The sequence below is a fragment of the Nerophis ophidion genome, linkage group LG19 (genome assembly GCF_033978795.1).
Source record: "Nerophis ophidion isolate RoL-2023_Sa linkage group LG19, RoL_Noph_v1.0, whole genome shotgun sequence".
Taxonomy (NCBI): domain Eukaryota; kingdom Metazoa; phylum Chordata; class Actinopteri; order Syngnathiformes; family Syngnathidae; genus Nerophis; species Nerophis ophidion.
Window position 1 is genome coordinate 43315049 of NC_084629.1, and position 26946 is coordinate 43341994.

Genomic DNA, 26946 nt, shown 5'->3' on the forward strand with positions numbered 1-26946 from the left:
TTTTTTTTTTTTTTTTTACATCACTTTGACACCACGCCCCCACCGCCACTAACTCATTGCTGTGCTGTGGGGAAACACTGATATGGCCTCAAAGTTGTATTATTATTAGAAACATTCTTAGAAATGGTCAATGATTTAGTGTGTACCATTGACCATTTTTAAGACCGCTTTTTAAGGTTGTATTTAAATTTTCATGAAGGAATCAATAAAGTGCTATCTATCTATCTATCTATGTTTATTAAACAAACAATCTAGTTTACATTTTGTACATACAAATATAAAGATAAAGTATTTGTTTTGCAGAGCACACAAAGTAGAGATGCGCGGATAGGCAATTATATCATCCGCATCACCAAAATCGTCATCCACCCGCCGTCCACCCAAAGCAACAGTATAACGGGACAGTACCCTCCCGCCAACCGCCCGCTGAATTACATCAGTGGTTGGCCACCTTTACCACTCACAGAGCTATTTAAAATGGTGTATAAAATAGTCAGGAAGTGTCATGAATACAAAGGATTATGGGTATTTGTTGTGTTGCGTTTATGTTGTGTTACTGTGAGGATGTTCTCCCGAAATGTGTTTGTCGTTCTTAATTGGTGTGGCTTCACAGCGTGGCGCATATTACTAAGAGTGTTAAAATTGTTTATATCACAACCATTAGTGTACTCTGTGTCACCCAGTATGCCTTGCAGTCGTGTGCGTGTTGCCGCGGAAACCACACACAACATGATGCTGGACTGACAAGCAGATCGTGTACGATGTAGAAGGCGACAAAGCTAATGGCTACATAGCACGCACTAATATGTAATATCCGGGTGACTGCCGGCAGTCATTCAAGAGAATAACAGCGTCTCCTATTGACTTCTTCACTTTATGACACGGGTCTTAAATGGCTCTTTGAATGGCAAAGGATACCGATCCCAGAACCATGTATATCAAATGTCTCCAGATGGTTCAACCGCCACCCGCCCGAATCTAATTAAAATCTATTTTTTCGTCATGTCACCCGCCCGACCCGCGGTTTACCCGCGGACTCTGCGGATGAGACCGCAAAGCGCGCATCTCTAACACAAAGCTTTGTGGGAAACTTCAAGTCAAAGCAACTGTTTAACAACTGCGCCACACTGAGTTGTACCGCAGCGGTTCAGAATTAGAGGAGTTTCCTTAAACAAACCAACACATTCATGCGCGCAGTATAAGCATATTATTATCAGTTTGCACCACAAGGATAACTTGAATAAGAATTGGCACTTGTGCATACTTCACTTCAGCATGAAGGTTTTAACAGCAAACGTATTTCCTGCTCAATATTATGATTAAAGTAGAGGCAACTAACTATCTGCCAATTAGCATAAGGCGGGCCGTAAAGTGACATTTCCTTACCAACATCCATGGCTGTTTCCATGAAACTCTTCTGTCTGGAGGCAAATTCAGCAAGCAGCTTCTGTTGCCTCTCTCTGGCCCTCTGGCGTCTGAAAAATACAACAAATACACTTCAGTTGATATGCTGCCATGTGCTAAGAAGCACACGTGTTTTCTTTTGCGTTCCTAAGCAGTAAAAGAGCATGTTTCTCGTGCATTAATTTGCCACTTTGAGGAAACTGATTTTAAAGTTCAAAAGGCTGCTAAATAATCAAACAAATATGATGGATTGAGCTTCACACTGCACACTCACAGACGGCCTGTGAATAAAACCACTAATTTGAGGGCATAAACAAACACCGACAGCTAAATAATTTTCACTGATGGCCTCAGGGAATCAAACCTGAGCAATGAGATGAGGCATCTTACTTGATGGTTGTCATGGAAACAACCGTAGGCCATGTGAAGTGGAGTGAGTATATATTTTACTTTGTCTCTGGAGTGAAGCCAAACCTGCCCCCAAGCAATTCCCAATGGTGATAGCCTATTTTTCATCATTATGGGAGTGAAATGGGAGACAGATCATACGAGTGGTGATAGGTGAAACGGAGATTTAAAAAACCCTTAAAATAAATCCATCCAATAGAGCAAATCTCATGAAAATATTCAAAAGAGCTCAAAAGAGCTCAAAAAAAGTCTGTGGGCTATAGAGCGTTTTCCATTCGGGCTCCAGTACTCTGGAATGCCCTCCCGGTAACAGTTCGAGATGCTACCTCAGTAGAAGCATTTAAGTCTCATCTTAAAACTCATCTGTATACTCTGGCCTTTAAATAGACCTCCTTTTTAGACCAGTTGATCTGCCGCTTCTTTTCTTTCTCCTATGTCCCCCCCTCCCTTGTGGAGGGGGTCCGGTCCGATGACCATGGATGAAGTACTGACTGTCCAGAGTCGAGACCCAGGATGGACCGCTCGTCGGGACCCAGGATGGACCGCTCGCCTGTATCGGTTGAAGACATCTCTACGCTGCTGATCCGCTTGAGATGGTTTCCTGTGGACGGGACTCTCGCTGCTGTCTTGGAGCCACTATGGATTGAACTTTCACAGTATCATGTTAGACCCGCTCGACATCCATTGCTTTCGGTCCCCTAGAGGGGGGGGGGTTGCCCACATCTGAGGTCCTCTCCAAGGTTTCTCATAGTCAGCATTGTCACTGGCGTCCCACTGGATGTGAATTCTCCCTGCCCACTGGGTGTGAGTTTTCCTTGCCCTTTTGTGGGTTCTTCCGAGGATGTTGTAGTCGTAATGATTTGTGCAGTCCTTTGAGACATTTGTGATTTGGGGCTATATAAATAAACATTGATTGATTGATTGATTGATATGCCATGTAAGCAGCTAGTGGTGCAACGGATCATGGTCCATCAGCGATCCATACGGATGCCTCAGTTCCATTCACATGTCCTCCACATGTTGGTTGACGGAAAAAAGTTGTGCGTGTTCACATGAAGGCCACGTGTTTGAACCACTCCCACTAATCAAGCAGTGGTAGTCCAGAAACCGATATCATTTAAAGTTGGTTTTCCCAGGAAATACTGAGATGATGGATGTGCATAGGTTGATGGACAAAACAGTTAGTTATGTAGGCACTGTGGCACGAGAAAGCCATATGAGAGTGGGAATACTTCAAGTATTGCCAGTTAGCCACGCATTAGAAGCAACATCACCCTGCTGTGTCAGTGACAGAAGCCTAAGGTAAAGGCTGCTTAACAACCACTAATCACCGCAGCATTTAAGCAGATTTTTCGACCGGGCTAAAGCTACTAGAAAAGCTATTGGCGTGTTTATTGTTAAAAACAAGATGCCATTTTTTGCAAAACAACAGGTTTAAATATATGTTCAATGTGTTTCAATCATGTTATGAAATTCCATTGCACACCCACTTCAGTGAGATGATCGTACAAAGTCTTTATGAGGAGGATAAGGAAAAAACAGTGGATGAATTTAGGGTTTCCCCCAGCTAGCCAATATACCTGTGGCAGTGTATATGTCATCATATAATTTGCTTAATAATAATAATAATAATAATAAATTACCAGTCGATGATGCATAAATGTATTTTTTTAAAGGCAAACAAAGTGTACTTGCATTTAAAAACAATTCTGTGTTATCAGTAATAAATACTGACATTTCTCTTTCATTTTGTTTCACTCTCTTAATAATTATTATTATTGTACGTTGTAACACTGGCCTAAACCAGAGGTGAAGGCTGGTTATTCAAGTAGGTGAAGCTAATATTCAACTACTCTCTACACATGAAGTACAGTTACCAACAACAGATAAAAGATGCTAGATTTTACAGAGAAAACGTGAAGGAAAAGAATCCTCCATATTAACAGGAACAACGGAATGAAAATTGCTCTGGCAGTGTTTTATATTTCAAAATCGCTGATTCGCTCATTTTGCTGTCAATCAAATACATTTTCAGAGACGCTCTGCATCCGTGTGCATACAAATCCGAGCTTTTATCCAATGACTGTCTAGTTTCGCTGCAGTGAAACCATCCACACTACGCTCCGAAAGAGTTAGAAAAGTAGAGTCAGCTGCCACAAAAATAGCTGATTCCAAACAAAAGTTGAATGCATACTCGCGCATATTTGGTCAATAAAATGTAAACACAAAAGTACGTATTTGATCACATTTTGGGGAGATATTTTAGAGGAAGCTGTCTTGCAATCTTAGAGCAATCGCCACTGCCGTATAGCAACATCCCCAGCAGGTCTCCTAGCTGAACAGCCTCTGGCATGTTGAAACAAGGCGGATAAGGGAAGTCAACAAGTCAGATTGGTAACTTAAAGACAAGCACAAAGAGACACACCTGGCACAAGTACTGACAGTGGCTGAGTGTACGTTAGAGAGACCCAATAATAATATTCCTGTTTCAACAGTAAAAGGCAGGATTAGGCCCACAGAGAAGGATGCTTGGCACTTGCAGTACATTTAGCATCGTAGCAGGGAATCACTGACTAGTGACAACTTTGCCATTCACTAAATTATTCTGATTTCTCAATCATGAACAAAAATATAAATACTTTTTTTTTTGCTCCCATTTTTCATGAGTTGAACTCAAAGGTCTAAAACTTTTACTATCTACACAACAGACCTATTCCTCTCGAATCCATCCATCCATCCATCCATTTTCTACCGCTTATTCCCTTTCGGGGTCGCGGGGGGCGCTGGCGCCTATCTCAGCTACAATCGGGCGGAAGGCGGGGTACACCCTGGACAAGTCGCCACCTCATCGCAGGGCCAACACAGATAGACAGACAACATTCACACTCACATTCACACACTAGGGCCAATTTTAGTGTTGCCAATCAACCTATCCCCAGGTGCATGTCTTTGGAAGTGGGAGGAAGCCGGAGTACCCGGAGGGAACCCACGCATTCACGGGGAGAACATGCAAACTCCACACAGAAAGATCCCGAGCCTGGATTTGAACCCAGGACTGCAGGACCTTCGTATTGTGAGGCAGACGCACTAACCCCTCTGCCACCGTGAAGCCCATTCCTCTCGAATATTGTTCACAAATCTGTCTAAGTCTGTGTTAGTGAGCATCGCATCTCCCCTCACCTCAAGGTGCTGAATAAACAGCATGATTATTGCACAGGTGTGCCTTGGGCTGCCCACGATAAAAGGCCACTCTGAAATGTGCAGTTTTGCTTTATTGGTGGTCTGAGGGGATGAGAAAAGCAGTCGGGTCAGTATCTAGTGTGACCACCATTTGCCTCACGCAGTGCAACACATCTGCTTTGCATAGAGTTGATCAGGTTGTTGATTGTGGCCTGTGGAATGTTGGTCCACTCCTCTTCAATGGCTGTGCCAAGTTGCTAGATAATGGCAGGAAGTGGAAGACGTGGTTGTATACGCCTATCCACAGCATCCCAAACATGCTAAATGTGTGACATGTCCGGTGAGTATGCTGGCCATGCAAGAACTGGAATGTTTTCAGCTTCTAGGAATTGTGTACAGATCTTAGCAACATGGGGTTGTGCATTACCATGCTGCAACATCAGGTGATGGTCTCGGGTGAATTGCACAACAATGGGCCTCAGGATCTTGTCTGTCCATTCAAAATGCCGTCAATAAAATGCACAGCGTTCGTTGTCCATAACATACACCTGCCCATACCCACACCATAACCCCAACCCCACCACTCCATTTACAACGTTGACATCAGCAAATCGCTCTCCCACACGACACCACACGCTGTCCACCATCTGCCCTGAACAGGGAAAGCCGGGATTTATCCATCAAGAGAACACCTCTCCAATGTGCCAGACGCCATCCAATGAGCATTTACCCACTAAAATGGGTTACAGAGATGAACTGCAGTCAGGTGGAGACCCCAAAGAAGACCACGAGCATGCAGATAAGCTTCCCTGAGATGGTTTCTCACAAAAACCTGCACATTTCAGAGTGGCCTTTTATTGTGAGCAGCCTAAGGCACACCTGTGCATTAATCATGCTGTTTAATCAGTATCTTGATATGCCACACCTGTGATGTGCGATGGATTATTTTGGCAAAAAAGAAAGGCTCACTGACACAGATTTTGACAGATTTGTGAATACTTGAGAAGAATAGGTCTTTTATGTATATAGTAAAAGTTTTAAATCTTTGAGTTCAACTCATGAAAAATGGGAGCAAAAACAAAAGTGTTGCATTTATATTTTTGTTCAGCTTAGTTTGTTTTTTGTATTTCCACACAAACATGTGAAGTCCCAATGTCAATGCACTCTTTCTAACGCGACTATTGGGTCATACGCCGTGGGACTCACATAAACTTGGGGCCGCTTACTTCCTTTTTACCCGGATTGATGTCTTGCTTTGATGTCGTAATATATCTGCTTCATTCTTTTACATCTCACTTGTATTTGTTTGGGAGTGTGAATTCTTCATTTCCTTAGCTACATTTGTAAATAAAGCTATGTTGCTTTTTTTTATCCCATCAATGCATTTCAAAATGTTTAGTTCCATTAAATTGTGACAAAAATAAAGTTTCCTTTCATTCCAAATGTTGCCTATGTTTTAATTGAAACGGAACCGCTTTTGGGTTATGTCCCACAAATTGAAACTGGCGCAGGAGCGATACGAAGGGTCCCCTCCGGCAGCACGCACCCACTCGAGAGAACTGCTTTTCAATCGCATGCTGTAGGTGTGTTCATCCAACTTTTCAAAAACCAAACAGTCAGATTAAGGTGTTTCCATGGGTTGTAGAATGTTTATTTTGACCCCAAATTATTTGAGAAATCTGACTAATTCAGTGCATTGAAATGTAGTCACTGAGTAGAAGATGGAAGGTGGTTTCCTTTCACCTACTTGCAGTCTGAAGAAGTTTTTTTATTCATGGTTCATGTTTAAAATAAAAGGGTAGTACGTCTTATATTGCACATTAGGTTGTTTTCATATGATTAAAATGTCCTAATTTGACATTTTGTTAACGTTTAATGGACAAAAGGGTTTTACAGAATAAATGGTGCACAACGTTTTATTTGTCTCGTCTTCTCTTTTTTTGCTGCCCTTCAAAATTATCCGATCCGTGACTAAAAATTGTGATACGATCCGAACCGGTTTGTTTTTTTTGGGTACGTTGCACCCCTAATAGAACCACATTTGATGAATGTCAAAAATGAGATGGCTGACTAACAGGACAATCTTGCTTGGAGATTTTGTGTGTCTTGCATTTTTGACACAAGTCATTTGTTTGGAAAGCTGTCAAACAATAATGAACATATTTCAAAATGCTAAATGATCATGAATTAGTAGCTCCACAGAGCTGGATCAAAGTACATAAGGATCATACATTAAAATATTATTTCAATGTGCTGTAAACCGAATATCAGGTTTTCATTTGTGTTATCCAAACCCCTTTTAGGTTGATCCAATTAAAGCCGGATAATGTCAGTCTTCAATAAACCACATGACTGGTGAGGATGGCGCAAAAGATCATCAGTATTCCTCTTCCTCCTATCCAGGAGATCGCAAAAAGCCGCTGCCTGACCAGGGCTCAGAAAATCTGCAAAGACTCCTCCCACCCCCACCAAGGACTGTTTTCACTGCTGGACTCTAAAAAGAGGTTCCGCAGCCTCCGAAGCAGAACCTCCAGGTTCTGTAACAGCTTCTTCCCTCAGGCCGTAAGACTCTTGAACGCATCATAATTAAATTATCCCCTCAACTCTCTTTGAAATGGATTAACTCGCCGGAATAAAAAAGACAATAGAACATACATCCAAAAACGTGGACGCATGTGAAAAAGTGCAATATATTTATCCGTACAGTAATCTATTTATTTATTGATATATATTTATATGTATATTTATTTATTCTATATATATTTATATATTATTTATATACATTTATTTAATCATATATGCACCTTATTGCTTTTTTTAATCCTGCACTACCATGAGCTTACGTAACGAAATTTCGTTCTTATCTGTGCTGTAAAGTTCAAATTTGAATGAGGATAAAAAGGAAGTCTAAGTCTAAGGCTGACAATGCAAATCCATTTGGGAAAATAAAGGAACTGACCTTTCTTCTTTATCCATGGCTTTCTTGTCTGTAGGACTGTTCTTCTTTGGTGGCACAGGAGGAGACACCTTTCCGCAAATGTCCTGGATGCTACGCTTGATTTGGCAGCTGCGCGTGGCCGCCTTTGTGAGGATACGCTCGATGGCCGTGATACCGTCCCCGTGAGCGTGATGGCTCATGTCCATGTTGTCTAGCCAGGACGCTGACAGAGAGTTCTGCTTGGACGACAGCTTCTGGTGCAGCTTTATGAGGAGGGACAGCATGCTTTCTCTTATCTCCAGGATCTCCGTCACCAGCTGCGGGGGTGTACCTGGCGGCACCCAGCGGGTCGAGGAGCTCTTGGGCCTGACAACCTGGTTGGCCTCCGAGCTGCTGCGGTTGATTATCTCCTGGAACTTCCTCCTGCGCTCTGCTACGAGGCTAAATACCTGGGCTTCACGCAGGTTCTGAAATGACAGAGAAAAAAAATCACTTATCCTCCACTTCTTTAAAACAAACTGACCACAACATTAATTGCAGATATATAAGAACTGTATAGTGCACCCGGAAGGTTCGGGATCTTTCTGTGTGGAGTTTGCATGTTCTCCCCGTGACTGCGTGGGTTCCCTCCGGGTACTCTGGCTTCCTCCCGCCTCCAAAGACATGCACCTGGGGATAGGCCCCTCCCACTTCCAAAGACATGCACCTGGGGATAGGTTGATTGGCAACACTAAATGCTCCCTAGTGTGTGAATATGAGTGTGAATGTTGTCTGTCTATCTGTGTTGGCCCTGCGATGAGGTGATGACTTGTCCAGGGTGTACCCCGCCTTCTGCCCGAATGCAGCTGAGATAGGCTCCAGCACCCCCCACGACCACAAAGAAAATAAGCGGAGGAAAATTGATTTTTCCCCACATTTTGTTATGTCACAGCTTTGTTCCAAAATAGATTAGATTCATTATTTTCTTAAAATTCTACAGACAACACCCCACAATCACAAAAAGAAAAGGTTTTTCAATACAATTTTTAAAATGTATCAAAAAATAAAAAAGGACATGTACAAAAGTATTCACAGCCTTTGCTCAATACTTTGTTGATGCACTTTGGCAGCAATTAAGCAGTCAAGTGTTTTTGAATATGCCACAAGCTTGGCAGATCTATTTTAAGGCTGTTTCGGAATTTCCTCCATGCCCATTCCTCTTTGTGTTTGCTCTCAAGCTCAGTCAGGTTAGATAGGAAGCGTTGTTTGTTATCCAAGATGTGTCCGTACATCATCTCAGTCCAGTGCAGTCCTTCTCAAACAGAACCGGAGTGAAGCCGGGGGTGCGTGTGACCTCGAGGAACATGCTTTTTTTTGCCTTACCAGAAAATGATGAAGCGTATGTAGCACTTGGCTTCACTATAGCACAATTGGAGATGAGGAAAGACTGGTGTGTTGTTTACTTTAACGTTAATAAGCTTTCAATGTTATGCAGAGGTATAGTTATAAGAATTTTATAGACAAATTAAACTATTTATAGTAACGATGGAGAGCAAAATATTTTCTTCTTCCTAAGGGGGGCGTAACAGAACATTTTTATGATAAGCACTGATCTAGTAAGAGAGGGGACCAAGAACCCGAAGATCACTCTGTCAAGAGAGACAGCATTTCTCTGTGGAGAGAGGAGAACCTTTCAGAACGACGGCCATCTCTACAGCAATCCACCAATCAGGCTGGTGTTGTACAGTGGCCAGACGGAAATCATTTTTTACCAAAATGTTTCCAAATGCACCTGAAAGACTCTCAAACCATGAAAAACACAATGATCTGGTCTGATGAGACAAAGATAAGAGATTCTGGTATCATGTTTGGAGGAAACCAGGCACCAAGCCAATACAGTGAAGCATAGTGGTGGCAGCATCATGCTGTGGGGATGTTTTTCAACACCATTGACTGGGAGACTACATTTAGGATAGAGGGAAAGTTAAATGCAGGAATATAAGAGAGACATCTTGGATGAAAATAATGCTTCTCAACCAACCTGATAGAGCTTGAGAGGTGCTGCAAAGAGTAATGGGCAAAACTGCCCAATGATTTGTGTGCCAAGCTTGTGGCATCGTATTCAAAAATACTAGAGGCTTGTCTATGAATGTTCTCGTTCATCCAGGTCATTGTCATCTCAGGAAATTCAATCGATCGCAACTGGACTGTTTGGTTTGTCTTAGAAGACGTTTCGCCACTCATTGTGGGGCGGTATAGCTCGGTTGGTAGAGTGGCCGTGCCAGCAACTTGCGGGTTGCAGGTTCGATTCCCGCTTCCGCCATCCTAGTCACTGCCGTTGTGTCCTTGGGCAAGACACTTTACCCACGTGCTCCCAGTGCCACCCACAATGGTTTAAATGTAACTTAGATATTGGGTTGAAACTATGTAAAGCGCTTTGAGTCACTAGAGAAAAGCGCTATATAAATATAATTCACTTCACTAAATATAATTCACTTTAAGTCAGTTCGTGCTCGTAGACTTAGATTGGTCAGATCTCGTCCAGCGGCTGGTGCTAAACCTCCAAATATTTATACTCCAAAAACCAGTGAGAAAAACAACTGTTCCGATGCAAAACAGCAATCCTAAATGTCAAAGCCAACAACAGTCGTTAAAGTGTAAAGCTGTAATTGCTGTCAAAGGCGCATCAAGAAAATATTTAGCAAACGCTGTGAAAACTTATGTTCATATGATTTATTTTTTATTTTTATTACATTTGCAAAAATAAAAAAAAACAAAAAAAACATCACATTTTCTCTAAGGGGTATTGATTGGATTCAAAATGATGTCCTGAACGGCTCATATAATACGCATCGGTTCTCAATGGGTACTAGGCGCCATTTAGTCTTTCTTGAAGAAAATAAGAAGATAAACGTTTCTTCAGAGGTCATCCAGAATGGCGGCAGAGTGCCTGATTTTATGAGAGAAATACAAGGGAGCAGAGCCGAAGAATGCACACGTTTGCGATGACCACTAGGTTAAAGGTTGGTTTGATATCCTTAGATCCGCTCGACAGGAGGGGGGGGGTCCTCTCCAAGGTTTCTCATAGTCACTGTCACCGACATCCTACTGGGGTGAGTTTTTCCTTGCTCTTAGGTGGGCCCTACCGAGGATGTCGTGGTGGTTTGTGCAGCCCTTTGAGACACTTCTGATTTAGGGCTATATAAATAAAGATTGATTGATTGATTGATATACTTTTAACTGTTTAGTGTTTTCCATTTAAGTACCTTGATATTATTTGTATTAAGACACATTTTTGCTACAAGTGTTCTGTAAAGCACCAACAGGGAAAGTCTAAATAAAATAATTCAAATGTGAGCAAAACCTTAAAGAGTTAAGCTTTTACCAGAGACAACGATCATAAAAGAAGCTTTCAGCACATACACAATGTTGACATCTATAGTAATATTTTGATCAGGTTGGGGAAAAATAGGCGTCCTCGTAAACGTCGCGTGCAACAGCAAACAAACATGACAGTAGACATGAAGTTAAATCATGAAATGCAACAAAAACAGCGCATATTTGTTGTTTAAATGTGCTATATAAATAAAGTGGATTGGATTGGATTGATATTTATCTGGGAGAGTCTTGATACCACATTCCTTGACCCAGCCACACACAGGGAAGTTGTAGACCGCCATGCTTTTCCAAGTTTATTCAGTTTTGTTATCTAGAATGATGTCTGGAGCAACTCCAACGATTAATAATCTTTTATCAATCAACAAAGCTTTTATTTGTATAAAGTATAGGGAGCTATACAATTGCATAGTTGGATATTTTGCTTATGTCTGCTTTTTGCAGGAATATCTAGGCTGCTTGTGTGCTCAGATAGTGTGCGTGCTGCTTGCTGTACAACAGCCATCTCAGATTGGTTGACCACCACTGGTTTTCACTTCCGGAAAGAAATCACTTGTCGGAATACAAGCAATTGTCTGTAGAATGTTGAGGACAGAAATTAATTTATTCCATTTAGGAATAAAGCTGTAACATAACATGTGGAATAATTGAAGCGCAGTGATTACTTTCCTGGATGCACTGTAAAAACTACAACATGGCTGATGGCTGATTTTAATTTTCCCGAGGAAACGCTCCTGAAGGAATCATTAAAGTACTATCTATCCATCTATTTGGTGGAGACACAGTCGGAGGGGGCGTGGCCTGGAGGAGAACTTTGGCACATAAAAAGACCGGCCGCAATAACGGCCTATCCTGAAGAAAAAGTCAGAAAGCGGCTTGAAGATGGTCTGTAAAACTAAATCTATGAAAAATGTTCAAAAATGGGTAGAGGCTATACAAGCTGCATTCGGGTGGAAGGCGGGGTACACCCTGGACAAGTCGCCACCTCATCACAGGGCCAACACAGATAGAAAACATTCACACTCTCATTCAAACATTAGGGACCATTTAGTGTTGCCAATCAACCTATCCCCAGGTGCATGTCTTTGGAGGTGGGAGGGGCCTATCCCCAGGTGCATGTCTTTGGAGGTGGGAGGAAGCCGGAGTACCCAAAGGGAACCCACGCAGTCATGGGGAGAACATGCAAACAGAAAGACCTTGTTATTGTGAGTCGCCAGCAATAACCCCTGTTCCAAGGTGCTAATGAACCACCAGTATATGTTATATGTATATACACACACGCAACACAAAGAAGTGCTGTAAATGTAGAAAAAAGAATCATAATATGACCCTTTCAAGTTAGCTCAAATTTAAGAAAGCCGTCTCTGTAAAATGTGTATTAAATTGATACTGAAACTTTCATAGGACATCTTTCCTATTGGATCACATTGTGCAGGTGTACAGTAAATAAGAAATGTGACTCTTAAAGTGCAAAATATATATGAAGAGTAAACCACTTTTATTCCACCTGCAACTGGGTGTTTTGCTAAATCCCCACCAACCAACCACAACAATATTAAACTCCCAGACTTTGATGGATTGTAAGGATGCTTCATTACCATAGTCAAATAGGTACAACAGACATAAAAGTCAAATTAAATGTCTATTATAAAAATTCAGCCAACGTCTCATTATCGCCCTTGCTGATAGCGCCTCAGACACAACCATTTCCCAGGAAATCATCTTGAAGCGTGCAACCTATCTGAAGGATTGCCATAACCTGACCTGACAAAAAGGACCTGAGCTGCACTGTTAAATAAACATACATCATATTCTCCAGACGCAGCAACATCAATCACACTGACATGCAGTTAAAAAGCGTTTACCCAAACCGGCATTACACACATAATTAGTTTCAGCAGTTGAGAGGGAGGGGAACTGCTGAAGCGTGGCGTCATACACAAACCAGGGCACAGAAGGCGAACCTCCTTTAAACGTGCAAAGGGGTACAAACAGATACCTCTCTCCAATTGGCTGAAAGTCGCCTGGAGTTCTGTGAAGTGAGGATCACACGATGAACAATGACGGTGATAGAGAGAGGTCAACCTGCCTTGGGGCTGATGGCAGTGACACTGCGGTTTCAGAAAGCAAAACGTAAAAAGGCCAAGGTGACGTCAACCTCTTACCTGGCCATAGGACGAAGCTTCCGAGCTGGTGCTGGGCGGTGCCTCTCGCTTCACTTCGGGCGCTGTCTCAGGAACTCTCACTCTCACAAAGTTGATGACATGGTGCAGATTGGAGAGAAGGTTTGTACCAGGAAACCAACTGTCATGACAGTGCTCCTCGATGCATGGCTCCTAAAAGCATGGGATTACAGTGTGTGGCTCTACAAAGTATGACGTGGTTTCAAGGTACAACAGGTGTGATTAAAAGCATGGGATTACAGTGTGTGGCTCTACAAAATATGACGTGGTTTCAAGGTACAACAGGTATGATTAAAAGCATGGGATTACAGTGTGTGGCTCTACAAAGTATGACGTGGTTTCAAGGTACAACAGGTGTGATTAAAAGCATGGGATTACAGTGTGTGGCTCTACAAAGTATGACGTGGTTTCAAGGTACAACAGGTATGATTAAAAGCATGGGATTACAGTGTGTGGCTCTACAAAGTATGACGTGGTTTCAAGGTACAACAGGTGTGATTAAAAGCATGGGATTACAGTGTGTGGCTCTACAAAGTATGACGTGGTTTCAAGGTACAACAGGTGTGATTAAAAGCATGGGATTACAGTGTGTGGCTCTACAAAGTATGACGTGATTTCAAGGTACAACAGGTATGATTAAAAGCATGGGATTACAGTGTGTGGCTCTACAAAGTATGACGTGGTTTCAAGGTACAACAGGTGTGATTAAAAGCATGGGATTACAGTGTGTGGCTCTACAAAGTATGACGTGGTTTCAAGGTACAACAGGTATGATTAGGATAGCTAAAATTGATAGTTGATTGTTAACAAAATTTGTTGACCATGTGGCAATGTTTTAATTCAATTTAGGTCTGATAGATTGGTAAAAACCAAGTAAGTGGCAGCATTAATTCAAGCCTAATTAGTTGATGCCTAAAAGGGGTGAAAGTTTGTGGTTGAGGCCATTTTGAAAATAAAAATAATTAAATGTTGAAAGTTGACAAAAACAGACAAATACTTACTTTATTTTGGCACAGTTGGCCTGTGCATTTGAGTTTGACCTTTAATTACATGTCCATGATAAATTCACCGCTAGTTATTGACTCTGAATGTTGGTTAAGCAGAATAATTGCCAATGGTGGAATCTGCATGGCTGTGAATTAACGACCCAAAGCTGATGTCATGTTCTTCTTCTTTGGACCTAGACCACATTTTTCTCCGACTACTCGTGGGTTGTAGCTAAAAGCTACATATAAAAGTAAATACTGATTAAGAACTTTTTAGCCATTCTTCGATTTGTTATCCTGATCAGGGTCACAGCCGATCCTGGCTCCTTACACTTTACACCAGGGCTAATTAACTGTCGGCTCATGGGTTAATGAGCCGACAGTTAATCTGGCCTGGGAATGACACCAGTTCAGTTCAAAACTTGGGAGACAAACATTTTTGTAGCAAATTCCTAAAAAAAAACATTTGAGTGCTCCTGTTGTATATAGATTGATTGATTGATTGATTGAAACTTTTATTAGTAGATTGCACAGTACAGTACATATTCCGTACAATTGACCACTAAATGGTAACACCCCAATAAGTGTTTTAACTTATTTAAGTCGGGGTCCACGTGAATCACACTGGGTCCAAACTTTTGATTTACATAACTGACGAATTCCTCAAGGCCCAATTCCAAGTACTCTCCTTTTTAGCATTTACAATTTTTTTTCTGCAATTTCCAAAACTCAATAGAGTGCTCCTCTGGTATAGAAAAACTTGGACCACTTGAAAGACATTGGCAGAGCCTTGCATTAACATTTTAACCTTGCTAGCAAACATAGAACACTGGGGTCCAAACCTGAAGCTTTCCTCAAAGCAACCCTATAAGTCATCTCCTTTTTCAGTAACACATATTTTTCCTATTGTGATATATGTAACTAAGATGTTGCTACAGCTTGTTCACTTCAGATGCAGTTCAGTAGTCATTCAACTTATTTAGTAATATTAGTAGTGTTCCTCAAGGTTCTAGTTTGGGTCCTCTTTTTTTTATCATTCAGGCTGTTAACCCGCAAGCTTAGTGCAAAAAAACTTGTTGAAGACTCACGCTTTTCAGCATATTCTCAAGACCACTAGAGCGCTGTTATAGAGAAGATCTTTGACTAGCTTTTTACAGAAGGGCGTTAAAAACAGCAGAGTGCTCCTGTAACTCTGACAAAATAAATAAACCAAAATCAAATGTCTACTGTTGAGGATGCTGGTTCTGCGGAATATAAAAAATAAAGACCAATAGTGAAGGGAGAAGTCGGGTCTCGAGCTTCCTGGAAATACGGCCTCTCAAACAATTTAGTTGAATATCTCATATTATATTACCTATCTCGGGGTAATTGTGAATAAAGCAACAATATATAAAAGGTACATCTAAATAGATTAGAAATAAGAATATCTCTTAATTAATTTTAGTAGTTTAGTTCAAAAAGTAAAAGTCCTATATTCTTAGTATATTACCTAAGGCAGTTATTTATTTTACATAGCTGATCAATTAACAATAATGCTCATATCTTACCTCGTCTTCTTTGCTGTCTTGAACCTGGTTGTCCAAGCCCAGCTCGATTAGGTACAGCACCATGCACAGCACATGTTCAGACATATTCTGATGATCCATCCATATCTACAAAGCAAATTAAATTATAAAATATATATCAATTTAGATGTTAAGCTAATCACACAAAATTCTTATCAACACTAAATAACCCATCAATGTTGATAACCCAATAATGGCTGTGGCTGTCCCCGTTAAATTAATACACATCAGCTATGCTATTTGCTTTTAAATCCTGTGTAACATCATTTGTAACCATTTTCATCATGACAATGTACTTTGCATTAGATTAACACCGAATAACAGCTACACATTGCTCCAAAGCACCAATTGGGGCAAAGAGAGGCTCACTGTTGAAAGGCTCACCTTGTAGAGGAGAGTGAAAATCACAATGTGCAGGGTCTTGCAGTGCAACAGTTTGATCAGACCTTTGTAGCATGGATGCAGGGCCGTCCTCGCTTTGTAAGGAGGCCATGGATTACCAGGGTGAAGGCCAGACTGCTTTAAACTAGGTGACACAAATCCCAAAAGGAAAAAATACAGCACAATGGACACAGTTACTGACACAGCCAGAATGTCACGTAATCTTCTATGCAACATAAGATTGATTATGAATGTGTGAGACATGCATACAGGCATTGATATATTGTGGATATTAGCCAGTTGTATGTAAATATAATTACATATGACACATACAGTTGATAACCTGTAACATCTTGCTATCTTCTAAAAGTACCTGCAGCGTGACTGCAAAGATTTAACACTTTTCAAGTAGTTACATATAAGAATATCCATACTTTTTAATTTTATTGCTGTTGTTGTAATAGGTTCAGTAGTTGTCTGTACGATTTCTAAAAGATTAACGCACAAATTGTAAACTGTAGTGACGGGAGTTTTTTGTTTCAGAAAAAAAAGAGTTCTCTGACTGTTTTATAAATCAGCAGCACCACCTTGCTGTTCTATGTGGCACATTTAAAAAATAGTATTGGACTAGTGACTAGTGTGTGAAATCCTTGAAAGAACATGTAACTACCGACGATCCATCAGTACGTTCAGCTACATCTACACCCAAAATGCTATCATCATACAAAGGTTATCTTCCGCCACATCATTTCCAACACCAGGCACTACTTGAGTTACCTTTCCACAGTAATGGTATTGTCATTCATTCCAATAATCATGAAGAAGGTGAACCCCAATGATTCGCTTTCACCTCCAACTCCCACATTCGTCTCAGGAGCCCAGAAGCAAACAAGGGAGATTTCCTCAATTCTATTACAATTTAGACTGAAATATTGATTTTTCTCGACAGCTATTTAATTGGAAACAACTCTAGCACCTATAGACCTGACCTTTCTTATCAGGTGCCTTCATGAGCAGGAGAGAGGTGACCTGACAACACTTAATATTAATAGTGTGACACAGGTTTGTTTTGGAGAATACTTTGTGTGAATGCGCCCAATAAAGACTGTGCTGGTTTTAGGGATAAACATGCATTGACAAATACAAAATATAGCATTTGGTTGGGGGACAAGTACAACTTACAATGCTGAATATCTGTCCATTGCTGACTGCACATCACGCCGATAGACCGTCCTGAGAACAACCATGATGGGATCAAACTCCTTCTCCCACACCTCGGCTAGTTGAGACAAGGAAGGACATTTGCTTTGTAAGAGCTGCTTCAACGTGACATTGAATTTTAGCCTACTTAATCTGTTTGTGGTGGTGTAAGGCTGCCCCCATGTGGCCAGATGAGGGTTAATAAATATTTTAGTTTACAAAGTAGAAAACACAAGGCTGTAAAGATTAGTTGCAATTGCATCATTTAAATTATTGTATATACTATCATAGTAAGATCATTAGTATATTATCATACAACTGGTAATGCATTAGAATAGAGTACTGAATGCTAGGAAAATGATGTTGAAGAATAGTTAGGACTTTGTCTTCACATTGGTGTTGTACCCAGATTTGAAATGACTCTGGGTGGCCATTGGAGAATTAAAGGTGAATGTCCTAGAAGCAGGTCAGAAAATCAACTGTATGATTAAAAGGGCAGTGAGTCGTACCTTTGGGAGTGTACATGCCCTGCTGCATGGAGCCTCCTGGCTCAAACACAGGAGCTTTGAAATCTGCAACCGCAGAGAGCATCTCCTCAAAACTGCAGCTCCCTGGTACAATGCCACTCTTTGGGTTGGGATTCTCGGGAATCTGTGGAAACATGCTTAAGGAACATGTCTGTGATGGATGGAAAAGTATATAGGCGCTTGGATTTATTGAAAGGATACAAGGTCTAACAGCGAGCTGTGAGTGCGATCATTCATACACAGCTGCGAGACCATTTCAGCCCGAAGGATCTCATCATCTGTCATGCCTGATGCCAGGAGTGAGAAGCAGAATGTGAGCAGTTTTTGTTAAAGGGTTTTGTGTCAGACTCATAAAAAAGAAACTAAATATACATAGCATAATTGACATAATGTGTTCTATTTGACTACGTTATTCAGAAATCCCCTTAGCTAAATTGGGACCCTAAGCAGAATTGTATTTGGAGGCAGCTCCTCCGTTACATTTTTCCATACTTTTTAAGTATTTTAAATTTTGGTGCAAAAATATACATTTGACATAATTAAACACAATCAAAGAAACCTCAAGGGCTTAATTCCAACCATAATTGGAACCCAGTAGCACCTCTTACAAGATCTGCACTATTGCAGCTTGCCACAGGGATCAGTGTCAGTGACTGGTCGAATTTGTCATTGCAGTCATCCCTCATTTATCGCGGTTAGTTGCTTCCAGATATGGCCGCGATAAATTAATTTCCGTAAAGTAGAAAAAAATCATTTTAAATAGGGCGAGCCAGTATACAGGTACTATAGTTAATACCGGTATATTTTAGAGAGGGATATATATTTCAGACAATACCGCCATACAGGTATGTTTTGATGTGACTGTCACGTCCGTTTGCTTCTCTCTGCACCTGACGGGCACAGCAGAGGGCATTCTCTTAGGCTCAACTCTGCCCCTTGTGTGTTTATGTAGACTTCTTCGACGCACGACAACAAACTTTTCCAAAGAATATAGCTGCTACAATGCAGACTTCTCGACTCCCGAGTGATGCAATGCTTTGGTCACCGACTGCATTTGGCTATGGGTGAGGGATTACAGTTTTCTCTCCTTGTAGCGACTTTATCACTTATCTGTTTATGTTGTTCAAGTTGCTGGCTGGTCTGCTCTATCACCCGAGCCACGCCACTCCGTGGTAGAGCGCCTGTGCCAGCAACCTTGAGGGTTTCAGGTTCGATTGAAGCCTCGGCCGGCCTTCTTAGTCACTGCCGTTGCGTCCTTGGGCAAGACCCTTTATACACCTGCTCCCAGTGCCACCCACACTGGTTAAATGCAACTTAAAAGGTGTAGGTAATGGGTTTCACTATGTAAAGCGCTTTGGGTCTTTAGAGTGTGTGAGTAAACGCTCCATCTATGCCCGCGCACATGCCCTCAGCATAATTAACAAAAACTGCTTCGACATAGTAACGGCTAACTATTTTATAAGAACAAGCAACAAATTACTTTACTACTTACAACAAAAAATAATCGCAGTATTTTCAACACTGGTTATCCAGCGATAAAACACTTAAGCACAAATATACCGGGATATATATATATATGCTTTAAATTTTCCTGAGGGAACTCTCCTGAAGGAATCAATAAAGTACTATCTATCTATCTACCTACCTATATCCCTGATGGTCTATATTGCTCATCCCTAATTACAAATCATAAATGTTCTTAGCTAGAGCATAAAAAAACTGTTAACAAGCTCATAAATACATTCATTAATATTATGAGAGCCCTCTAGACATGAAATAGCACCATTTTGTCATATGTATACTATTTTAATCTGATATAGTAATGCTGCCTGAGGCTGAGCCAATCTGTGGCCAATAGTATTTGATATTTTTTGTTTATGTTTGAAAATGCGCAATTTTTCAAAATCCTTTGAAATAGCCCAAAAAAAGTCAAGTAAAGCAGCAATATTTGGAGCGCAATCAAATTTCATATGATGCGCCGTGTCATTCATTCTTTGACATTTTACATAGGTCCCTTCATAAAAAATGGGGTCCCCCCACAAATTGTGGGGCTCCACACAGCACATTATCTGCGTATAGAGAAGTGGGGCCCAGATGTTAGGATTATCTGTGCTTTGTTTGTACAAATAATTTGTAGCTTTTAGTTTTGAACAGTGCAGTTTACAACCAAGTAATTATATGTAGTATCTTAATATGTCATCAGCCTAACAAAATATGTAGCTATAGGTCAAGGAGGGAGCCACAAAGAGGGAAACATGTCCCCAAATGGACCCTCTAGGAACAAGGACAAGATTAGATATGGGATAAATGGACGCTATTGAGCTTCTTTTGAGTCACTTTAACACTTGCTGATAACCCTGCCTAATACCTGCCTCAAATAAAACACCAATGTTCTGATGAACAAAAAAGCATAGCATTTCCTTTAATCAGCAGCCGTTACAAGGTCATTATTCACCCCGAGTGACACTGCCAGTGTCAGCACTATGACATACTCTGTGCTGTACCACTTACCTAAATGAATGCGAAGGCTTGTCAGTATGACTAAGAAGGTCAGAGCACCTTCTAGCATTGGTCTTTCCTGTTCAGCGTCTAACACGGCATTCTGATGCTGAGACGCCATGGTCAAAAGATCAACAACTTTGAACCTGTGTAAACAAATAGAATAGATTTGTTCAAAAGCCTTACTTAACACAGCAACAGCAAGTGCATTAATTGGTCCGCACCTCTCAAAAACACTTGAGATGAAGTAGTCGGGATCAAGTCTTGATGCGCAAACCTTTAAAAAATATAAATTAAAAAAAGGGAGGGGGATACTTTTATAACAAGAAGCAGATTTACAGACAGTGAGCAGTCCTGACCTGGAGTAGATAGATGTCAGGGTCAATCATGGAGTTGCAAAAGTGTGACTGCACATAGGTCATAGCTTGCCCTTTTATCTGCAGCCCATTTCTGACCCACATGTTGCTGTGGATTTCCGACAGACATGCCTAAAAGCAAACGTGCTTCATAATTAAAATGAAAGTAAAACTTTTTTAATTTTTTTTTTTACTATCAGCTTCTTGTTGAAGCCTCCGTACCTGAATTTGCAGTGGATGCACCATGATCTTCATCAGCATCTCTTGGTCAGGCAGGAGGCTGTCCAGGTCCAAACCTTGGCACTTCACAGCCTAGGAATGGTTCAAATCAACCATCTTTTATTGTAGTGTTGTATGGTGCAATTACATTTCAACAGCGAGACTGACCTTACTGAGGAACATGGCATAGTAGCGGTGTAGCGGCAAGTGAAATGTCACTTGATTTGGCGAAGGCTAGGAGACAAACAAAAGCCATGGATATGCTTGTTTGTGTGTACAGTATGTTCTTACTTTACCTCATCATTGAAGCTGATGGCATCAAACCAGATCTGAAGAGTCTCCAAACAGTAGCGGACCACAGTTTTAGTATACTCCTGGGTCTCCTGTGAGGGGACATTTCAACGGATTCAAAGCCCATATACTGTACAGTATGTCTACAAAGTAGGTACAGGTTTACGAGCATGACTTACTTTGACTTTGCAATGAGTTAAAAGACCCCACATTGGTTGTGCGCAGGCCTCAAGCTCAGCTGCAAAAGCTGCATAGTATGTCTGAGATTCAAATTCCACATGTTCATTCAACTCCCGCTTATTCAGGTTCATTCCTATCACAGCAGGAAATCAAAGTTTAGACCAAGCGGGAACATGCTTCGAACGACCTCATATAAACATGTCACGAATGCATTTGATTCAAAAAGGGGGCATTTCATTCTAAGAGCAGTGTTTGCATGTGGAGCAAGACTGTGCACCTCAGAAAGAGGATACTCAAACCCACTGAGCAAGGGGGAGTGTTATTTATAGTGTAATGACTGCACATGGCAAGTAAGCAGCATAAACCCACTATTCTAATTCCGTGACAAAGGCTGCACTGCTGGCAGTTCACCCACAATCAGTAACACACATGACTACTAACAGTTTAGACTAAACTGTTGCAAACATAGCTATCTTCATGAAAGAGAACAATGTTTCAATTAATAATCACAATTCTAACAGTGCTAAATTAGTTTCTGGGGTTCCTCTGGGGTCCATTTAGGGACCTCTGATTTCTGATCAATATTTAAAAAGAATTGTGAGAATGTACTGCCTTGTATGTTTGCTGATGATATTGGTCTTTTAGAATCACACTCTTATCTTGATTGCTTGACAAAAAGCAATTAGACTAAGGCAAATTTTAATGATCCACAAGGGAAATTGTTCTGTGAAGATGAAGAAATTAAGAACTGTCTAATATTTCAGAATGATTAAATTGTCACTTATTATTAAAACAACTAACATAAGGATTTTTAGTACCAAAAACAAAAGCGATGATAAAGAAGATGTGAAATTATTAATTAAGGACATCGAAATCAGCCTGGTGCCACAAACCAATTGTTAAGGAGATATTGTTGATGGAAATTTTCCTCGGGAACAACATATTGATTGAACCTGTCAGTGGCAAAATGACAAAATCAATAGGTATTTTGGGAAAGGCTTGCTTTGTATTAATCATTCTTGTGTGTTGACATTATATTAATGTTTACTATATCCACTTATAATGTATTGCAATAGTATTTGGGATGCTACTTGTCAATCACATCTTTCCAAAATATTAATTCAAAAGGAATTGTTGAGAATACTGAATTTTTCCAATACATTGTCTTCATCTGCTCCTCTTCTTTTTTTTTTTTAATAAAGACAATTTTGACAATATTTAGTGTGAACATATATTGTAAATCTAATCTTATGTATATTTTTTTACGGATTTGACAATTTTCCTTTTTTTTTTTTTAACATATTTTGATATACTTACTCAACAAGACCCTATTGTGACTTTTATGTCTACCAATCAATGTATGTTCCATCAATCCACAACTTCACTTAATAAGTTTCAAAAACAATTTAAGGCTATGTTTGTCTCGGGTGAGCTATGATGAGTATGTTTATTGTAAATGATATGTATTGCATTTGACTTCTCTATTCTTGCTGTTGTGATAATTGCGACATCTTGGGGGAGGTGGCTTAACAAGACCTTAGGATCTTATTAACCTTCTCCACACAGGGGATTTTCTTTACATTGTATATCTTTGTGTGTGTGCAAATTAATACAAAAAGGCACGTAAATAACAGAGGTAGCTGTAATATACACGAATACACACTACAAACCCCAAAAGCAGTGAAGTTGGCATGTTGTGTCAATGGTAAATAAAAAGACAATACAATGATTTGCTAATCCTTTTAAACTTATATTCAATTGAATATACCGCAAAGACCAAATATTTCAAACTTATTTTTTTTTTGCAAATATTAGCTCATTTGGAGTTTGATGCCTGCAACATGTTAAAAAAAGCTGGCCCAGGTGGCAAAAAACAGTGAGAAAGTTGAGGAATGCTCATCAAAGACTTATTTGGAACATCCCACAGGTGAACAGGCTAATTGGGAACAGGTGGGTGCCATGATTGGCTATAAAAGCAGCTTCCATGAAATGCTCATTCGTTCACAAAAAAGGATGGGGCGAGGGTCGCCACTTTGTCAACAAATGCATCAAGCAAGAATGGGAAATAATTCCACCTGAAAAGCTTCAAAAGTTGGTCTCCTCAGTTCCCAAACATTTACTGAGTGTTGTTAAAAGGAAAGGCCATGTAACAAACTGGTAAAAATACCCGTGACAACTTTTTTGCAGTGTTGCTGCCATTTAAGTCTCATCTTAAAACTCATCTGTATACTCTAGCCTTTAAATAGACCTCCTTTTTAGACCAGTTCATCTGCCGCTTCTTTTCTTTCTCCTATGTCCCCCCCTCCCTTGTGGAGGGGGTCCGGTCCGATGACCATGGATGAAGTACTGACTGTCCAGAGTCGAGACCCAGGATGGACCGCTCGTCGGGACCCAGGATGGACCGCTCGCCTGTATCGGTTGGGGACATCTCTACGCTGCTGATCCGCTTGAGATGGTTTCCTGTGGACGGGACTCTCGCTGCTGTCTTGGAGCCACTATGGATTGAACTTTCACAGTATCATGTTAGACCCGCTCGACATCCATTGCTTTCGGTCCCCTAGAGGGGGGGGGGGGGTTGCCCACATCTGAGGTCCTCTCCAAGGTTTCTCATAGTCAGCATTGTCACTGGCGTCCCACTGGATGTGAATTCTCCCTGCCCACTGGGTGTGAGTTTTCCTTGCCCTTTTGTGGGTTCTTCCGAGGATGTTGTAGTCGTAATGATTTGTGCAGTCCTTTGAGACATTTGTGATTTGGGGCTATATAAATAAACATTGATTGATTGATTGATTGATTAAATTATTTGCCCCAAAAAATGAAGTTTCTCAGTGTGAACATGAAATATCTTGTCTTTGCAGTCCATTCAATTGAATATAAGTTGAAAAGGATTTGCAAATCATTGTATTCTCTTTTTGTTCAGGAATTACACAACGTGCCAACTTCACTGGTTTTGGGTTTTGTATATGGAGCAAGAGAGGTCAATAATTACAGAAGCCATGAGCCAACTCAACAATTGTGTGCTTCCAACTTGTTCTATTACAGCATGACTAATGAGTGTGGTTAAGGATAATTAGTATACTACATAGAACATCCATCTGTCTTTGGTTGCACTACCACACTGAGGTTATTCTTTAGGGGAAAAAGGTCCCTACAAATGAGCGATGGGTTTGGAGAACAATAGGCTTGTCTTCTGGCAAGCTTTATGACAAGGGCAAGGCGTCAGGCATGATGAAGAAGAGCGATCTTCCAGCAAAAGCTTTAAAGTGTTCCTACCTCAATAATGACTTACCTTGGAAAAAAGACACAAAGCTCATCCACAGCATCAACAACGAATGGTCTTCCAAGAACTTTTTTGCGACACTTTGGTGCGACAAGATGTTGATAAAATCGCTAACTAATGGCCAATAAGTGTTGTTCTTCAACAGAGCCTCGCTGCAGTTCACCACGACATGGCGACTGTTTTCTTCATCTAAAAAAGGGGAAATGGATAAACCGGTCAAGTCGCCAAAAGAGCCCAAAAAATCTGCATCGTTAGCAATCAGAACTGGAATACACACTTACCCTGAAGTTCACTTTTAATAAGGCAACTCTCCATCATGTAGAGGAGGACAGTGACCATGATGTCCAGCAGCTGACACTCCTCAGTGACGTGACGAGCCAGCTCCTCGTTGCTGAACAACTGCACGCTGATATGTACGATGCGGTTAGACATGGTGTCCGACTCGTGACTTTTCATCAGGGTTTTCATGATGAACGCATAATGCTGAACAAATGTTTTTGTAAATGTGATCTGGGAAAAAAGCAGAAAAAAACTAAGTTAAAAAGCTATCAGAATGAAAAAAGGTGCGCTGATCATTGCTAGAAAATAATACCTTATAATCTTGATCCGGCAACATGTTTAGTAAGAAGGTGACCATCTTCTGAGGAAACTCATATTTTATTGTCCAAAACAGGAACTCCTCCAAAAAGCATTTATGCTTCAATGACTCTATAATACATAGGTCTAACGGGAGGGAAAAAACTCAATTAAAAAGAAGTTCAGGAAACAACGCACTTCCTTCATTACCTTTTGTACTGCTGCTCAACTTAACCCTCTTTCTCTGTCCAACAGACTGTCCAGCATCTTGGTCCTCCTACGAATATCACAAAACACATCAAACTTCCTCTGCAAAAGTCACTAAAAGCATATCAGCTTACATGGAAAAGACAGATACCACAAATGCATTATTTGTAGGGCTGTCCCATGATATCGGCATTAAAAACAGGATCAGCTCATATCCGATAAAGTATTTATTGTTTGGTTTTGCCAAATTAATGTATAATATCGGTTACACGAGTGATGACCTCATTTAACTCGGCCACGCTCTTATAGGCAGCAATTGTTTCCAAGTTTGTAAGTATTCTTACTGGTTAATTTCGGAATCAGAAATTAAGTGCTGGACAGCATCGGCTAACGGTCAGAAAGTCAATTTAGATAACAAATTGGAATTCATTCACACTTGTTGGAGAAAACTATACCTCTAAATTTACAGAAGACGAAAATGATCATCATACACATCTCACAAGATGTCAGCTCAAGATACGAGACTATCACAAATCTTACAAACCCTGAGATCAGCGAACATTGAGGGATTTAGTGTTTTGCTTTTGCTTGGACATTTTACAACATTTCCCAAGGACAAGCCTCAACACAAAATGTCAGGTGAAGAAGAACATGAGAAGAGTATACAGTACATTAAAAGTTACTTGAGGTAAATGACGGCCCAGCTTTATCATGCGTGTCGTCGATTGTTGTCAAACTTAAGGTTTTCACACTTAACAATAATTTGTTTCAATATTAATAACATTATTGATATGGTTTACAGGTTATAATAATTGCTTTACTTATTGTACACTTGCATATGACAATTAGGAAGTTTACTTAAAACTCTGCCCGTAAAAAAAAAAAAAAGGTTTAATTTTTTATGCTGGCAACAACTTGTTCCAAGAATCAATTATTTTTTACTTCCAACCAGCATTCCGGACTCGATTGTGTTTGGACATTAGAGGTTGCGCTGTAATATCCTCCTGAAAACGTCTATTTTGGGGAAAACACAAATGTCTACTGCAGAGGATGCTGTCCAGGATATTACAAATAAGGTTTGTAAATGGCTAGAATTGGTTCCAGGTTTGGTACAAACCTCTTTTATCGACTCATGTGGGCTTCCTGGTGCTGCGGATCCTGTGGAAACAGACCGACAGATGCATACGCCATCAT

The 26946-nt window shown here is 40.6% G+C and overlaps 1 protein-coding gene across 3 annotated transcripts in view; it reads right to left on the reverse strand.

Moving 5' to 3' along the window:
* Positions 1-26946, reverse strand: part of ubr3 (ubiquitin protein ligase E3 component n-recognin 3) — a 79241-nt gene that overhangs the window by 38562 nt on the left and 13733 nt on the right. For 2 of the 3 annotated variants that reach the window (XM_061880058.1, XM_061880061.1), the window contains exons 5-25: positions 26870-26910; positions 25756-25822; positions 25562-25692; positions 25251-25479; positions 24979-25158; positions 21692-21825; positions 21518-21604; positions 21390-21455; positions 21225-21314; positions 21006-21134; positions 20871-20923; positions 20659-20792; positions 18349-18434; positions 18130-18271; positions 17603-17699; positions 16424-16565; positions 16022-16126; positions 13471-13641; positions 13305-13337; positions 7952-8397; positions 1387-1475 (exon numbers count right to left, since the gene is read on the reverse strand). In XM_061880058.1, the coding sequence (XP_061736042.1) occupies positions 1387-1475; positions 7952-8397; positions 13305-13337; positions 13471-13641; positions 16022-16126; positions 16424-16565; positions 17603-17699; positions 18130-18271; positions 18349-18434; positions 20659-20792; positions 20871-20923; positions 21006-21134; positions 21225-21314; positions 21390-21455; positions 21518-21604; positions 21692-21825; positions 24979-25158; positions 25251-25479; positions 25562-25692; positions 25756-25822; positions 26870-26910 (2652 nt within the window). The remainder of the gene's footprint in view (positions 1-1386; positions 1476-7951; positions 8398-13304; positions 13338-13470; positions 13642-16021; positions 16127-16423; positions 16566-17602; positions 17700-18129; positions 18272-18348; positions 18435-20658; positions 20793-20870; positions 20924-21005; positions 21135-21224; positions 21315-21389; positions 21456-21517; positions 21605-21691; positions 21826-24978; positions 25159-25250; positions 25480-25561; positions 25693-25755; positions 25823-26869; positions 26911-26946) is intronic. The other variant, XM_061880059.1, reaches the window with a different exon arrangement.